Genomic DNA, 17,474 nt, shown 5'->3' on the forward strand with positions numbered 1-17,474 from the left:
TAGGTAAAGTCAATACATAAGTTCCTACGGCTAAAGCAGCACCCTTTGCTCCATTGCCAACTCGTAGGTCAACTTCACATTTTTCCAAATATCTACTCCTTTTTAGCCCCTTCACATTGGTACAAATGTGAGAACCGCATCTAGTATCTAATACCCATGATGCAGAAGTAGATAAATTAATTTCAATAACAAAAATACCTGAAGTTGAAGTCTTTACTCCATTCTTCTTATCTTCCAGGTACTTTGGGCAATTTCTCTTCTAGTGTCTGGTCTTACCGTGATGGAGGCAGATGCCTTCCTTTGCTATGCCTCCACTAGGCTTCAAAGCAGGAGCAGTGGGGTTGGGTTTGGCAACTTCCTTACCTTTCCCTTTATCGCCCTACTTGATGGGTCTTTTGTTCTGTCTCTTTCCATTTCTGATCGTCAGAATGGACTTCCCTTTTGACTTCAGATTCTGCTAAGCAATTCTTAACATGGCTAGCAGTTCAGGAAGAGATTTATCCATATCATTCATATTAAAATTAAAGACAAATTAACTGAATCTATCTGGCAACGTTGCAAGATCAAATCAGTCGCAAGTTCCTTTTCGAGGGGAAAACCCAACCTCTCAAGGTTCTCCACATACACAATCATCTTGAGCACATGGAGACCTACATGGGCTCCCTCAGCTAACTTGCCTTGAAAAAGGGCTTTTTAAACTTCAAAACTTTCATGCCTTGCCTGCTATTGATAGAGCATCTTCAGGTGTTCGATCATATCGAACGCTGCCATGTTCTCATGTTGCTTTTGCAACTCTGAGTTCATGGTAGCTAGCATGAGGAAAACAGTTTCATTGGCATCATCGACATGCTTCTTATAAGCATCTCTTTCTGCCTTAGGTGTAGAACTAGGAGGTTCCTCTTAAGGAACTGGTTTCTCCAAGACATACAGCTTTCTATCATGTTTAAGGACAATCCTCAGATCTCGGTGCCAATCTAGAAAATTTGTCCCAGACAATTTTTCCTTATCAAGGATTGATCGCAAATTGTTGTTAGAGGTGTATGTTATCATGGTAATCTACATGAAAATAATGAAAATATAAGTATCAATAACATATTTAATTAGGTCTTTAATTAAATATGCTCCCACTATTTTACTCAAAACGAATGACCCTCACCATTTGATTCGGAAAATCTCGTTGGAAGATTTTCTAGTGGGTCAAGATCCATATTTCACTTTGTTTTAAGTTCGCGTAGGCGGATTACACAAAACTAGGTTATTTAGGTAGGAACTCCTTCCAGTTGTATCTAATACAACTCTCGAATATTTTAGTTGGGTGAATAACTCTTTCTTTCAATCCATCACATGGATCATTTCCAACTCTTGCTTCTAAACATATATAATCTTATTATAATTTGTTTAGTTAAGTTTGACCCATTTTTTTAGCACTTGGATATTACAAGTATCCTATCGTACCTTACTAATATAGAATATGCACCTCGCGTAGGCGAAACCTACATTATTTGATACTAGTCTTGATGAGTGCTAAAATTTGGAAAGTATAAACTTAATATTTAATTTGAGGGAATTTGCAATTATCCTGATCTCACCGGCTTATTTATCATATAAATCGTCTCTCAAATGCATCAACATATATACAAAATGAAACAGTTATGGCCCCTAGCGCAATTGTTCTCCCAAGTCAATGAGAGAACCTAAGCTAACCTAATAACGATCTAAGCTTCTCCAAGCAAGATCTTTAAGGTTGTCCTCCTTTGATATTGTATTCTTCTCTTTCTTCATAACATTACATTACATAAAGAAACTCGTTTTACATACGAGGGAGTAAGATGAGAAAAGAAGTTACATTAAGAGATTAAAAGAGAGGCACGAAACGCATGTCGTATTTTAAAATCCCAAAACAAAATAAAGGAAAAGTAAGGCCACAACCGATCACCACAAGACAATAATAATAAACACATTATTATTATTAATTTAAATTCTGATAATTAAATAAACCAAATTAAATTTCGACGACCGATCACACTACGCAAAACTTTAATGAATAATTCATTTGAAATCGACGTCGTTTTTTACATCAACACTTAATGCTTTAAAGCACAACTCTTGTGCAGTCACGACCCTAATCACATAACTCTTTGACAGCACAATCCTTGTACCGTCATGAACCCTAATGCACCAATTTCATACCTTCAAACACACCTCCATTGTTAATTCAGTATGATTCATCAACACGTCATTGTTTCACCATACTTTCGTCGGATCAAGAAGCAAATGACCATTGATCGCTCAAAGGAAAACAACCATTAAGTGTTTGAATGAACGAAACAAAAATATTATATCATATATACCGTATTTTGCATCAGAATTACTTATATCATATATATAAATTGATCGATCTCAATTGTGTAACCTATGGACGATCGATGTATCGCTGCTTCACCATACTAATGTTGAATTTCAAAGCATAGTCAACATCAATCATCCAAATCATACACACATGATGCTAAATTTAACTACTCGTTTACTCTTTGATTCATTCTATCTTTTAATCGTATTAATACAGAAAATACAGAAAATAAACAGCTATCAGATGCATGGTTTCGTAAGTGGCTATAATACCACTGAAGGAGAATAGTGATCCAAAACGCAACGGAAATTAAAAATTTCTCCTTTAGTGATCCTTAGGAATGGGCATGATCAGTCATAGAATCGTTACCTCTTGTGGCGATTGAAACCTTTAATGCAGATCTAAGGAGTGATCACGAACGTTGAATGGTGACAACGCCTCTACTCAGTCCACACAAACAGATTCCTTCAATCTCAATGCTAGCTGCTATGAATAAAGGCTTTGAGTGAGTGAGTGAGTGAGTGAGAGAGAGAGAGAGAGAGAGAAAATTTCATATGCACAAATGCTTCTGCACAAGGGTTCTATTTATAGAACCACTTGTGTGGGTTGTAAGCTAAAAAGCCCACTTAACTGTATGTGGCCCATACCTATGATATACCAAAATCACTTAAGCATGTGGTACCTTACCATATTTTGTATTCTACTTAAGTGTACCGTACCTTACGATCTTCTATAATTCACTTAAGTGCACCATACCTTACGGTTTTCCTTATTTACTCTATCTCTCATCAATCCGTACGTTTGTGTGTGGCCCTGTTGGTTTTCGCGATATTAACAATTATATTAAATCATGTATTTAACATAATAAACAGTGAGCAGTATCTAGCAACACATCACTGCTATCCAAGACACGAAAATGTCATGTGACTTGACAAATCCTTTTGTGATAATATTTATGTGTATAATTACCCTTTTGCCCATATGTCTATATTGAACACAAGGCATAGACCGTTGCATCCTTGTCCAGATCAATATTGGGCCCGTAGACATTTATCCTGTTACGCAGGATGGACAAATTCCATCTAGGTCACTCATGTCCCTCAGCATGCTTCGTGGAGTACCCATCAACTGTCTTTATGGTCATCCAGTTACAGACAATGTTTGATCAACAATAAAGCACTCAACTCTACATCTAAGGTCCATAGTGGTTTCAGTTCGAAGGGTGGTATACACCACTATCACCATGAGAATAACTTATGACACTTTGCATAACATTCTATATGGTATTCTCATAGCGGGTCAATCCAGTATAAATATTACTCCTAATATTCATACTTATGTTTAAGACTTGATAACTCCTTATCCATGATTCATGAGATGTGATCATCAGTCTATATACATAATAGTCTTAATGCTTTAATGTTATCCCACTTCACAACAAAGCTCGACTACAGATACTTTAAGAATAGTGTCCTTATGTTTAATGGGATCTCATGATTAAGTCACACTTGATACATTAAACGGACTATCTATTCTAGGGACTTTATTAAACAAAAATAATAAATAAAAATCCTTTTATTATTAATAAATAATTCGATACAAGTACCAAAAGTATTGGCCTCTAGGGCTTACACCAACAGACCGTACATAGCCAAGAATCTGATACTTGTCTCCGTACTAAAATCAACCCCAACCAATCAAATCATTTTCTGCCTTAGGGCATCTTTCAAAACCTTTTCAGAAATGGTGTGTTACTTCCGTTCTTCCGTGAACGACGCTTAAGCTTCATGTGTGAGCAAGTAATGTTTAACTGCTAGAGTATGATCCAAGCGCATTCATTCTATCGCAAACAAACAAACACTTGACGCTCCCATGCTCGAGCATACAAGTAAGTTGATAGTAGAACGTGAATGTCAACATTGTTCATAAAAAAACCAAACAAATACTCTGTTTGTGAGCGGAAATAACGGAGCTCTGACTTCCTTATTGCACGAATGAGAATACGTAGGCACAAGGATTCGAAACCTTGGCGAGCACACAAATTTAAAACTTTTTTTCTTTTTCCATCTCATTATTATTCATCTCATTTCACTGATAGCAAGCAACGTTCAGATAAACAACATCCATACACATTGATACAAGCTAGTGGTTCCCATCGAGTATGATGGATGTGAGTGGTGCTAATATCTTCCCCTTGCATAACCGACTTCCGAATCCGCTCTTGGTTGCGAAGACCATTCTCTTTTGGGGTATTGACTTTGAGTTTTCCGCGGCGCGACACCTCCTGAGAGGCCTAATGTCTCGCCTGAGGGATTTATAGTCTCATTAGACAGGTTCAATATATAACCTCACATAAGGTACTTTGAGTTTTTCGAGCGGGATACAATCTAAAGTAACATCCAAGAGACGTGACTGAAGTCTAGCCTATGAGATTCAACATAAAGTCTTGTTTCAGGACTTGATAGAAGTCTCGCCCGAGAGGCTCATATCTTCACCCCAAGGACTTATAGCCTCATCAGACAAGCTTGATACATAACATCGCCTGAAGGACTAGGAGTTTCCTCGGGAGAGATCCAACTTAAAGTCTCTCCCAAGGTACGTGATTGAAGTCTAGCCTAAGAGGCTCAACTTAAGCTATTGTTTGAGGGCTTGATATAAGTTATGCCTGATAAGCCCAATGTTTTTCCTTAGGGACTTATAGTCTCATCAGTTAGGCTCAATACATAACCTTGCTTGAGGGACTAGGAATTTCCTTGGGCGGAATCCAACCTAAAGTCTCGCTTAAGGGACGCGGTCGAAGTATAGCCTCAAAGACTTAGCTTAAAATCTTCTCTAAGAGCTTGATAGAGGTCCCACCTGAGAGGTCCAATGCCTTGCCTTAGGGACTAATAGTCTAATCAGTTAGGCGTAATACATAACCTCGCCTGAGGGACTTGGAGTTTCCTTAGGCGAAATCCAACTTAAAGTCTCACCAGAGAGGCTCAATTTAAATTCTCGCCAGAGAGACTCAATTTAAAGTCTCGCTTGAGAGAATCTACTTAGAAGTTCCCCCGACACAATGTTAATTATAAACTTCATCCTTTATCAAACCCTTGTTCTTAGGGGACTGTGTAGTGATATATTTTTATTGGGCCCCAAGAAGGGACCACCTTTGTAAAAGTGAGGAAGGACAACACATGAGCGAGAGGCGAGTTATTCGGCGAAGTCACCACCCACTCAAAATGGGCCACAAAGCCGTCCGAAAAAGGTTCATTAAGTCACCCTACTAATCCTAGTAACATCCCACCTGGTTGGGCTTTATCCCTCTGGACTCTTTCCACTTATTTAGTAGGATGTGGAAGATGATGTGTCCTATTACAACGGACTAGAAGAATAGGTCAAATTATGAATAACTCTTTCCTCCCCATAATCTAATAGTGAGAGAAGTAAATTCCATTAACCATATGCCCAAGAGCCTCTATAAATACATCATCCCAATGAGGATAAAAGATAGATCATAACTTAACCCGCATAACGCATAAATATGGAGGCTCTCACCTCACGTGAGCTGACCCTCTCTCGCGTGAGGTAAAAGACTGTTTATGTGTGGCAGGACAAATTCTCAACATTCTTTCGTATCATTTGTATTTGACACTTTTGACCTTGTAGCACTAAAGACAAATGATCTTTTAAAAAATGTCCAAAAATTCATACATAGCATAGGAATGTTATGTTTCATATACTGATGAACATAGTTTTTAAAAGAAAACTTTACCCCATACACCGTCATTTTTTCCCGTACCCTTACGTTATTTTTTTATCAAAATACCCTCATATAAATGATTTATTGAAATTTAAAAATATAAAAAAAATTGACTACGGATTTTTTTTGGAAAGTATTCTGATACACAAAATAAAAGATAAAAAATATTAATAAAACTGACTAGCAGAACTCTTTTGCAAAGTTTTCTGATACATAAAATAAAAGTTAATGTTAAAAAATGATTACCATAACTCTTTTGCGAAATCTTCCGGTACACAAAATAAAAGTTTAAAATTTGACTATTGAAACTCTTTTCAAAGTCTTTCCGTACACAAAATAAAAGTTTAAAAATTAACTACCGAAACTCTTTTGCAAAGTCTTTCGGGATACAAAATAATAGTTAATATTAAAAATTAACTATCAAAACTCTTTTGCAAAATCTTCCGATACGCAAAATAAAAGTTAAAAAATATAAAAATATTGACTATCTGAAATCTTTTGCATAGTTTTCTAATGCACAAAATAAAAATTAAAAAATATTTAAAAACTCACTAACTGAACTCTTTTACAAAGTCTTTCGATACAAAATAAAATTTAATGCTAAAATGTAATTATCGAAACTATTTTGTAAAGTCTTTCGATATAGAAAATAAAAATTAAAAATCTTTAAAATAAAATAAAAAATAAAAATATTTAAAATAAAATAATTAATTAATTAAAAATATACAATGATAAAATTGATATTTTTGATAAAATACAGAGGTATAAGAATAAAAATAACTGAATAAGATAAAATTTTCTTTTTAAAAAGATTGAATTTGTGAAAGAAAAAAAATAACGCAACTTATTATCTATTTATCTTCTCTATATTAGTGTTTAATAACACTTTCTTCTTAAAAAAAAATTAAAATTCCAGATTCAAACCAATAACCTTTAGGATTGAACTAAATTTAAATATTCTATATTTATTAACACATCAATTTTCTCTTTTTAACATATTGATCACTTTTTAGACAATTTGAAAATGAATATTCAAATAAATATTGAAATCACATTTGAATATTATGAAACACATTTGATGACAAATTAAAATTACTTATTTTTTAATAATATTTAATTACACTTAAATATTTAAATTTTTTTAGTAACATTAAAATACAATTAATAATATTCAATTAATGGTGTAATATTCAATTTTCAATATTAGAATTTCAAAAACATTTACGGGAGTCGCTCATACGGTCAGAAGAAAATTGTTATTAACCCTTTAATAGATCAAAATTAAAATGTAGCTAAATTGTTAGCAGCTCAAAATGTTTCGTACAAATAAGGAATTTTTAAAAGCAGAAAGCTAAATATCTCTGACCAACCTCTACTTTACTCATGCATTCCAAAATCAAAATTCAGTATCCTTGACTTGATTTTTGTCTGCACGTAATTTGAAACAAAAAAAATGGAACTGTTTATCTTGATTCTCGATTGGCTTGCACCGTTTGAGTCCAACCAACCGAATACTAATAGTGTAAGACAAACCAGAATGGCATGATATTCCCACATGTCAGCACTCCAATGCGTTAAAGTGTCCATAGTTTCACACGTGTCAAAAATTTGTAAACCTTAGCTGACGTGGCATGTTGTAGTGAAGACATGAGATTTAACGTTGTTGTCTCATCTACAACCTATGATCTTGTGAAATTGTTCACACAATCAGAAAGGCTATTTATTATAAACCATATCCAATTCCAAACACTCTAAACTTAAACTACATGCTTTGCTTTTCATCATTGAAAAAAAAAACATCGTTGCAAAATTCTCATTAAGTACTTAACACCAAAATGAAGGTATGTTCATGTTTTTTTTTCATTGAAATGTCTTTTTTTTTTGTTTTTTTACATATAGTTTTATATTTGGTTTTTATGGAAAGGTTCATGAAGCGAGGTCGCATGTTCATCATGCACATGGGGAAGAAGAGAAGGTGATGACGAGGAAACAGAAAGCAGATTCCAAGGCACAAGAAGTTGAACATTCTCCTAAAAAGGCTAAGGTGGAAAATGAAGATGGTTACACTAATGGAAAATCTGCAGCTAATGTTGTACAAGAGTATGATGAGTTTTGTAAGGCCACTAATGAGGAACTATCTTTGGACCAAATGAAAGAGATTCTTGAGGCTAATGGTCTTGATTCGTCTGGTTCTGATCTTGAAATTACAAGAAGATGGTTGGTTTGATTTTGATTATGATTATGATTATGATTAGACCACTTTTCGAAATGTTCATATATTAGTGATGTGACTCAATTGTGTCGTTTTCTTGAACAGCCAAGACTTGCTGTTTTTCGGTGCGTTAGAGAAATGCTTGGTTTGCAATGGCAATTTGGAGTTTGATGGAAGATGTTATGCTTGTAGAGGGTTCTACAGTGAGTGGTCTAGTTGCACTTTCAGCACCAGAGACCCTCCAAGGAAAAAGGAACCCATTAAGCTACCAGATTCTGTTCAGAACTCTCCAATTTCAGATGTGATTTTTACCATTTTTTGTTTTTTCATTGTGTATATGTATAGCATTGTTGTAACTTGTCACCTAAGAATCTCTCCTTTCTTGCATGTGTGTGTGTGATGTAGTTGCTGAAGAAATATCAGGACCCTAGTCAAAGGCCTCAAAGGGATTTAGGCTTAGCTATAAAGCCTTTTACTGGAATGATGATTTCTTTGATGGGTCGTCTTAATCGGACACATGTATGCACCTATGTTGTTAAACTGCACTTTGTCCTTTAGCATCAACTGAGTTTTGTTGATGAATTTTTTGTTTTTGGCTACTAGCAATATTGGAAGACAACTATTGAAAAGCATGGAGGGAAGGTGGCAAACTCTATCATTGGTAATGTGATACAAAAAGTTTATTTTCTCATCCTTTTATTGCTAGGAACTTCTATAAACTGTTTTAAATGTTTCAGGTGCAACTTGTTTGGTGGCTTCACCAGCTGAGCGAGAACGCGGTGGAACATCCAAACTCGCAGAAGCCATGTGAGTGTAACTAAGGCTTTGGAAAACTTTATAGTTGGAAAACATTCATAAGTAATAATGAACCTATTTTACTATAGGGAGAGAGACATACCTGTGGTTAGGGAGGCTTGGTTAACTGACAGCATCGAAAAGCAAGAACCGCAACCTTTGGAAGCTTATGATCTCGTATCTGATCTTTCTGTGGCTGGCAAGGGAATCCCCTGGGACAAGCAAGATCCTGGGGAGGAGGCTATTGAATCACTCTCTGCAGAAGTACATAATTTACTCTTTGTTACTGCTTTTTTTCATTATTTTATAGAATTTTTGTTCTATGATTGATAAAATTTTGTGAGTGGTGACAGCTCAAGCTTTATGGGAAGAGAGGGGTCTACAAAGATACCAAATTGCAGGAACAAGATGGGAAGATATTTGAAAAAGATGGGATATTGTACAACTGCGCCTTCTCTGTTTGTGACCAAGGGAGAAAAATTAATGAGTAATAATACTTTGAAATATCAATTGCTACTTTGAAATTTATAAGAAAACTATGGCTAATTAGTGTTGTTGATTTGTTGCAGCTACTGTGTCATGCAACTGATTGTTGTCCCAGAGAATCGTTTGCATCTGTATTTGAAGAAAGGAAGAGTAGGGGACGATCCAAACGCAGAGGAGCGATTAGAAGAGCGCGAGAACGAGAACAGTGCTATCAAAGAGTTTGTTAGGCTCTTTGAGGAAATGACAGGAAATGAGTTTGAATCATGGGAAAGAGAGAAGAAGTTTCAGAAGAAGCCACTGAAATTTTATCCTATTGACATGGTACATATATGCACCCCTTAAATGATTATAAATTTATCGAATATCCATGCCACTTCTGTTTGGATTAAACATCGATAGCATTATGGCATTGAATAGGATAATGGCGTTGAAGTTCGACATGGGGCGTTAGGACTTCGGCAGCTGGGGATAGCGGCGACACACTGTAAACTTGAGCCTATGGTTGCAAGGTTTATGAAGATTTTATGCAGCCAGGAGATTTATAAGTAAGCACAATAACTGAACACTATTTTGTATGAATAATGAATATTAATTGAGTTTGAGTTTTCGATAATAACCTTACTTGAATTCAGGTATGCATTGATGGAGATGGGTTATGATTCTCCAGATCTTCCAATAGGAATGGTTACAAATCTTCACCTGAAAAGATGTATGTACAATGGAGACAGTTATATTTTCAATTTATCTAATCTCATTTATTGTGACTAACAATTTAACAACTATCAGGTGAGGAAGTTCTGTTGGAATTCATAGAGAAAGTGAAGTCATTGAAAGAGACAGGGCCCAAGGCTGATGCTATTTGGTCTGATTTTAGCCAGAGATGGTTCACTCTGATGCACTCCACAAGGCCTTTCATTTTTAGAGATTATCAAGAGATTGCAGATCATGTAATCCAAATAATTCACACCACTGATATTGGTTCAACCATTTATTCTAAAGACTGAATCTTTGTCCTATTTTTTCTAGGCTGCAGCAGCTCTGGAGGGTGTTAGAGATATAACCCTTGCTTCTCACCTCATTGGAGATATGAGTGGAGCTACCATTGATGATCCATTATCAGCCACATACAAGAAATTAGGTTGCTCAGTTTCTGCTCTTGAGAAAAATTCAAATGACTATGAGATGATTGTGAAATACCTTGAAAAGACTTATGAGCCTGTCAAAGTTGGTGACATTGTAAGAATACAACTGTTTCCCTTTGTTTCAAGAATGCTGAAATCTTCTTGAATTTTTACTGTTTACTTGCTTTGAACTTCAGGAATATGGAGTATCAGTTGAAGACATATTTGCTGTGGAACCAAGTGCTTGCCCTTCTTATGAAGATATAGTAAAGCTTCCAAACAAGGTTCTTCTATGGTGTGGTAAGACAGATGTAATATCATTTAAATTGTAAGGGGGAAAAACATCATCTACCACTCTAATTCAATGATTATTTAATGGAAGGATCACGAAGCTCAAACCTTTTGAGGCACTTGCACAAGGGATTCTTGCCAGCTATCTGTTCACTACCTGTTCCAGGTTACATGGTAAATTCAAATAAAACTGAAAAATCTGTAAAATTATGATGCTTGTGACTATTTTCTCATCACTTTTTGTGTGTTCTTGGCAAGCAGTTTGGCAAAGCCATTGTTTGCTCAGATGCTGCAGCAGAGGCTGCAAGATATGGTTTTACTGCTGTAGACAGGCCAGAAGGGTTCTTGGTTTTGGCCATTGCTTCACTGGGAAATGAGATTACTGAGTTGAAAAGTCCACCTGAGGTAAGCAATAGTTTTTATCCTTTATGGTTTTCATTAAGGAAACTATTGTTGATATGATTATGAAATTGATTCTGAGACAGGATACAACATCTTTGGAGGAAAACAAGATTGGAGTGAAGGGGCTTGGGAAGAAGAAAACAGATGAATCAGAGCATTTTGTTTGGAAAGATGACATAAAAGTTCCATGTGGTAGAATAATTGCCTCAGAGCATGAAGATAGTCCATTGGAATACAATGAGTATGCTGTCTATGATCCTAAGCAGGTATAACATGTCTTATGCTACAGGTATAAGCCATATTTCAGTAAGGTTATATCTTGGTTTGAGCACAATGTTGTTTTCAGGTACGCATATGCTTTTTGGTGGGAGTGAAGTTTGAAGAGAACGGTACCGTGATAGACACTGCAGAGTAAAAGGCACAACAAAATGATAATCAAAAACAACTTTTTGTAATGCATATGTAACTCAAGCCCATCAAAGACTTTTTGTAATGCATAAGTAACTCGAGACCATCTTGTTCGAAGCTGTGTCTCTTAATGTACAGGTCCTACTTAACTTAAGAGTAAATGTTTTGTATGTGTAAGTTGTGTTATGTTTAGATGAATGTACAGGTTCTACTTAACTTCAGAGTAAATATTTTGTCCTACTAAGTATTAAGCAAAAGTAGTTAAGTTAACCACTTCAATATATGAATAATAAACACCAATAACTATTATGATAATCTCTAACCACTTCAATATATGAATGATAATGAGTTATAAACACCAATAACTATTATGATAATCTCTATTTAAGTTATAAAAATTGAGAATGGGAAAAGCTGTAAATAAAGAAGATAAGACTGCACAACAGTGACCTTCTACTAATGTTAATATTAATTAAATTCTAAAATGGAAAGAAAGATGGATGTAGATTTCCATATCTCAGGAACAAATCATTTGATTTATAGAAATGTTATTTTGACAACACTGTTGTATTTTTAATTACTTTTTTGTCTATTATAAATGACACAATTTTATAGTGTTGGATCTTTTGATTTAATTGGAAACTCAAGAAGAAACTGAAAATAGATACAACACAAATCATAGATGCTTCATAATTCTGTATTGATCTAACCAAAATTTACACTTATATGTTGCCTTGAGGCTACATTTGGGACGGTACAAACTTGAGAAAACAAAAATTGAATCTCAAACCAAACTCGGTAATCCCTTACACACTATCTATTCATTTCACAAGTATTACAACAACAGAAGGCATGAAAAGAACCCAACCCCTTCAACAACAATTCACTGTCAGTGATACATTACAACAGGAGGGATCTTAAACTTCTCCGATATAAAGGGTATAGGCGTATACCCATCCACAAGGTCACGATAAAAAGCATACTCAGCCTCATAATCATGCAAATGAAGTTCAGCTTTCTGATTAGTATGATAATGATGTTTAGCAGAAGGTGATTTACCAAACCCAAATATACTAACTTTATCACATACCCCCAAAGCCAACATCACAGCTTGCATACCAGAAGAATAATGAAACAAAGCACCCTCATGAGCAGAACCCCATAATTCCAAACCCTTCCCTGTTTCCTCTACAAACCTCTTCAATGAGTAATACTTGACAATCCTAGAACATAACACATCAAACCTAGGATCTGTAACCAACAAAGGAGACTTATGAGAAACATTACAAACAGTGTAATCCAAGAAATGCACAGCTTGACAAATGTACATAACAATTGGCACATTAGCACCATAAGGATGACAAAAACACCCTGTTCTTCTTGCACATAAATGCAAAATGTTGCTATTCACAAAGGAAATACTTGTTTTCTTCCCAACTTTGTTTTCATAGTTATCAACCCTAGCATTGTTTAACCTTATAACAAACTCATGCGCATCAATTAATGAACCATAGTTTCTATTAAGCAAAATCCCACTATTACCAACAACAGCACAAGAAGAGTACTTTTTATCACGAGAATCAGTAACAACTTTGTTAAACCGATCGAGTGGAACCTTCACTAACCGAGTTAACTCATTCATGATCCCGGGTTGAAACCTACGTTTCCTTGCCCAATCATGCAAAACTCGCCGGAAATCAATCCAATACCGATAGAAAAGCGGCGACCGGAGTGTCGCCGGGAAGCTTCTATCGCCGTCATGGTGGATAAACCTTCGCCACGAAACAAATGTTCTATGCCGTGCTTGACTAGCAAAGTCGCCATCAAGAAGCTGCTGAATCTCTTGCCGGGATTTCTCCTCGCCGATCTCGACGGCGGCGTGTTTGAGAAGCGTGGCGTTTAACGGCAGCGAATCTCGAATGAGCAGACGCGTTTCGAGCTCGATAGAGATTATACCTCTACGAAGAATGGAGCGTGAGGTTAACGTGGCAATGAAGACGAGAAGAAGGAGAAGAACGAAGAGAGGACGAACGGTGCGTTTCATAGGGAGATTGTAGTTTTTAGGTTTTGTTGATGCTAAATGAGTAAAGGAATCGATGCATTTTGCTGTTTCCATTTCAGATCCATCTTTTTCTTCAGAAGATTTAAGCATTGGTAATGATAATGATAATGATGAAGATGAAGATGGATAAGAAGATTCGAATCCAAATGCTAGGGTTTAGATATGGAAAGTGAGAGTCGAATCTGAGTTTCCATAATTGGGGAAGAAGAAGTGAATAGAACCCTAAAAGTTGGGATTGAGTGTGAATTATTGTTTATAAGATTTGTTAAGGGTTATGCAATGAAATAACGAAGAAGGGTGCATAAGAAAAGGATGAAGAATTTGCTGTAACAGCAGAAACTGAACATTGAACATGGGGGTTTAGGCTATGGTTGTTTTATTTTTTGTTGGTTTGGTTTGGTTTGGTGTGGAACCAAAACCAAACCCTAATTAGGATGGAAATGGAAGAATGATTATGGTGGTAGAGAATGATAAAATAATGGTTTTGTATGTGTGAGAGAGAGGGTTAATTAGGGTGTGGTTATGAGTGGTGTGGGGAATGCAATGCAATGCAATGCATAAAAATAGTGGGTGGTTGGTTGGTATTGTTAGAGCATGTTTTAATGGTCTGATTAGTGCAATTGGGGTGGGGTAAGGTAAGGTCATTATGGCGTGGGAGTTAGAGTGAGTGATGATGTGCTTTGCAAGTGAATGATCATCTCATGGGATTTGAGGTGGGTCCATCAGATTAGTTTATGGCTGCGTAGAAAATAGATCTAATGTTAGAATCTTGTTTGTTTTTAGAATTACTGGCATAGATCTATATGTGAATATGAGTTATTGGAGTATGCAATAATTGGAATTAGGAGGGGGAAGTTAAGTGGGTTTAATTATTTCTAAGTTTACACGTCTTTCCATAAAATGGAATATCTTTCTAAGATAAGCCCTTGATGCCGCTAGATGCACGCATTACAAATAGAAGCTTTTCTTTTTGTGATTATAGTACTACTTTGTCCGTTTAAAATGACTAGTACACACATTAATGTAATATATTACTGCATTCTTATTAAATTAATATTATTAAAATATTAAAAGTACGGAATAAATATTTTTTTAAAATAATTATGTTTTTGAAATTAAATTCTTAAATAATTTTTTTTTTAAAAATACGAAAATAATCACATTTTTTATTAACCGATGCGTCAGTTGAACTGGCGCATCCAGGAAGCGTCATTGGAGTTGGCATTGTAAGGGCAAATTGTCAGACAACATACAATCATAAGTTTCGATGATGACAAATGACCATCATGGATGAATCGGCATTGTCGATTCCACGTCCACAAACAAATGCAACATATCACCCATCATATCCTTCTCTATGATCATCTAAGACTGCTATATTTCTTAAAACATATGTGGATAAAATGTGATCATGACAAAATGCATGAAAAACCAAAAAAATATGAATTTTTGCAGATTTGTAGGCTTTGAGTCGACCGCAAGGGTCAGCGCATGAGCCTCGGGTCAGCGCATAACACAGGCCAGTTGGTGACTGGTCAGCGCATGGTGGCTTGAGTCGACCACAGGTCGGCGCATGGCATAGTGCAGTTGGCCACGGGTCAGTGCATGGAAGACTTGAGTCGACCATAGGGTCGGCGCATGGAACTTTCATTTTTCCACGGGTCAGCGCACGCCGACCTATGGTCGACCGCTCGTGCGCAAACTCAGTTTTCTGAATATTTTCCACTGTTTGAAAAGCTGTTATTTTTTATTGGCAAGTTGGTTACTATATATAGAAGTTTAATTATTTGTATCAACTAACATTTGTCAAATTGATTCAAGTGTTCAAAGAAACAAGAAAAAGTAAAATAGGTGTCCAAGATTCATCATCTTCATCTTCAACATCTCACAACACATCAACTACACACAACCATTTTTGAAGTGCTTTGTGATTGGTTAAAGGTGATAAGGTTCGAAGCCGAGATTGGGGAATCCGGTTCGGGTTGAAGCTTGTGACAGGTTTTTTCTTGAATAAAACCGTTAGGGTTTTGTCCTCCAAGACTGGTTTGTGTTTAGGGGGTTTTGGACGAATTTCTTCATCAATTTTCAGCTGAGCGAAGGTGATTGAGAAGAGGAAGTCTTCGTCAATCTAGTAGCGGATTCAGTGATATTGAAGGGAAGAATTCGGGTTCGATTTGTTGTAGTTGAGATCAGCCGGGCCGAGGGTTTGAAGAACTGAGGGTTATTCAACAAAGGGGCTGGAATCGGAGGTCTATCAACAACAATCGAAAGGCTTGATTCATCTTGAATCAAGGAACAAGGAGTGGAAACAACATTCAACATCTTGAGAATTCTGTTGCATAATTGCTTTGCAATCCTTGTATAAACTGTTAAATTCAACAGGTGATATCTATTAAATCATCTCAATTCTAGTTTTAGAATTGAGGGCAGACGTACCCCGAAGCGAGGACGGCGGGGGAATTGCCTCATCAAATCCTTGTCTTCTCTAATTTTCTGCATAATTGATTTTCAGCTTAAAAATTAAGTGATTTTAGTATAAGCACTTTTATCAAACATTGACATTAATTGAGTAAGAGGTTAAAACTCTGTTTTTGAATCCAAAGTACAATAGGATATTGTACTAGATTAATTGGAATCACTTACTCAACACAAATATCACTTGGAGTGTTTTTGCACACCAAGTGTTTGATAATTTGCCTAAACCAAAATTATCTTAAGTGTGTATCTAGTTTGTTTTGGTATTTGAATCATTGGAACTAGGAATCCTAGTAAGTGAAACAAATCATTGATTGTGTAACTAGTGTAGTGATTCGTATTTTACATTATCACTAATCCATAGGCTTGACGCATATCTGGTTTTCCAACAACAGTTCGTTTTAGACTATATTTTCCTCGACCGCTTCCGCACTTAAAACAATTTTTCAAAACCAATTTTTAATTGGTAGCGCCGACGTATTTTTTAATTGGGATCTATTCAACCACCCCCCCCCCCTTCTAGATCCGTGCCATAGTCTAACAAGTGGTATCAGGAGCTCCGGTTCACTCCGTGCTTCAAAATATAACTTTGATAGAAAATGGCTAACGAACCTAAAGGGGCTTATAATAGAGCTCCCGTTTTCAATGGTGAAAATTATAGTTATTGGAAAGACTGTATGCGGGTGCACATAAATTCCATAGATAGAAAAATATGGAATGTTATTCTCAATGGTCCAATTGAAATAACCATGACCAATGAGAATAATGAATTAGTGCCAAAGCCCGAAGCACAATGGACCGATGATGATGAAAAGAAATACAATTATGATTGGAAAGCCAAAAACATCCTAATCTCCTCATTAGGCGTAGATGAATACTATCGTGTATCCCATTGTTCTACTGCTAAGGCCATGTGTGATTCACTACAAATTGCCCATGAGGGGACGAACGATGTTAAGTTGGCAAGAATCAACACACTAACACAAGAGTTTGATCTCTTTTTCATGGAGCAAGGGGAAACCATTGCTGACATGCAAAAGAGATTTACTCATCTTATCAATCGATTACATTCACTAGGTAGGCCGGTTTCCAATGATATTGCTACTAATAAGATCTTGAGATGTCTTAAC

General features: G+C 36.0%; 2 protein-coding genes across 2 annotated transcripts; one reads left to right on the forward strand and one right to left on the reverse strand.

The window, feature by feature from the left end:
* Nucleotides 1-7,770: 7,770 nt before the first annotated feature.
* LOC127101033 (protein ADP-ribosyltransferase PARP3) lies at nucleotides 7,771-12,035 on the forward strand. The gene is made up of 18 exons (XM_051038345.1): nucleotides 7,771-7,933; nucleotides 8,017-8,309; nucleotides 8,410-8,605; nucleotides 8,710-8,823; nucleotides 8,908-8,965; nucleotides 9,042-9,111; nucleotides 9,189-9,363; nucleotides 9,453-9,586; nucleotides 9,669-9,906; nucleotides 10,003-10,130; nucleotides 10,218-10,294; nucleotides 10,372-10,532; nucleotides 10,612-10,821; nucleotides 10,904-11,006; nucleotides 11,089-11,171; nucleotides 11,259-11,402; nucleotides 11,483-11,665; nucleotides 11,746-12,035. Exons 1-18 carry the CDS (start codon nucleotides 7,928-7,930, stop codon nucleotides 11,812-11,814), a joined length of 2,442 nt encoding a protein of 813 aa, XP_050894302.1. The 5' UTR covers nucleotides 7,771-7,927; the 3' UTR covers nucleotides 11,815-12,035.
* A 451-nt stretch (nucleotides 12,036-12,486) lies between these two features.
* Nucleotides 12,487-14,547, reverse strand: LOC127101034 (beta-1,6-galactosyltransferase GALT29A). The gene has a single exon (XM_051038346.1). It carries the CDS (start codon nucleotides 13,957-13,959, stop codon nucleotides 12,697-12,699), a length of 1,263 nt encoding a protein of 420 aa, XP_050894303.1. The 5' UTR covers nucleotides 13,960-14,547; the 3' UTR covers nucleotides 12,487-12,696.
* Between the last annotated feature and the right edge of the window lie 2,927 nt (nucleotides 14,548-17,474).

The sequence above is a fragment of the Lathyrus oleraceus genome, chromosome 7 (genome assembly GCF_024323335.1).
Source record: "Lathyrus oleraceus cultivar Zhongwan6 chromosome 7, CAAS_Psat_ZW6_1.0, whole genome shotgun sequence".
NCBI classification, from domain to species: Eukaryota; Viridiplantae; Streptophyta; class Magnoliopsida; order Fabales; family Fabaceae; genus Lathyrus; species Lathyrus oleraceus.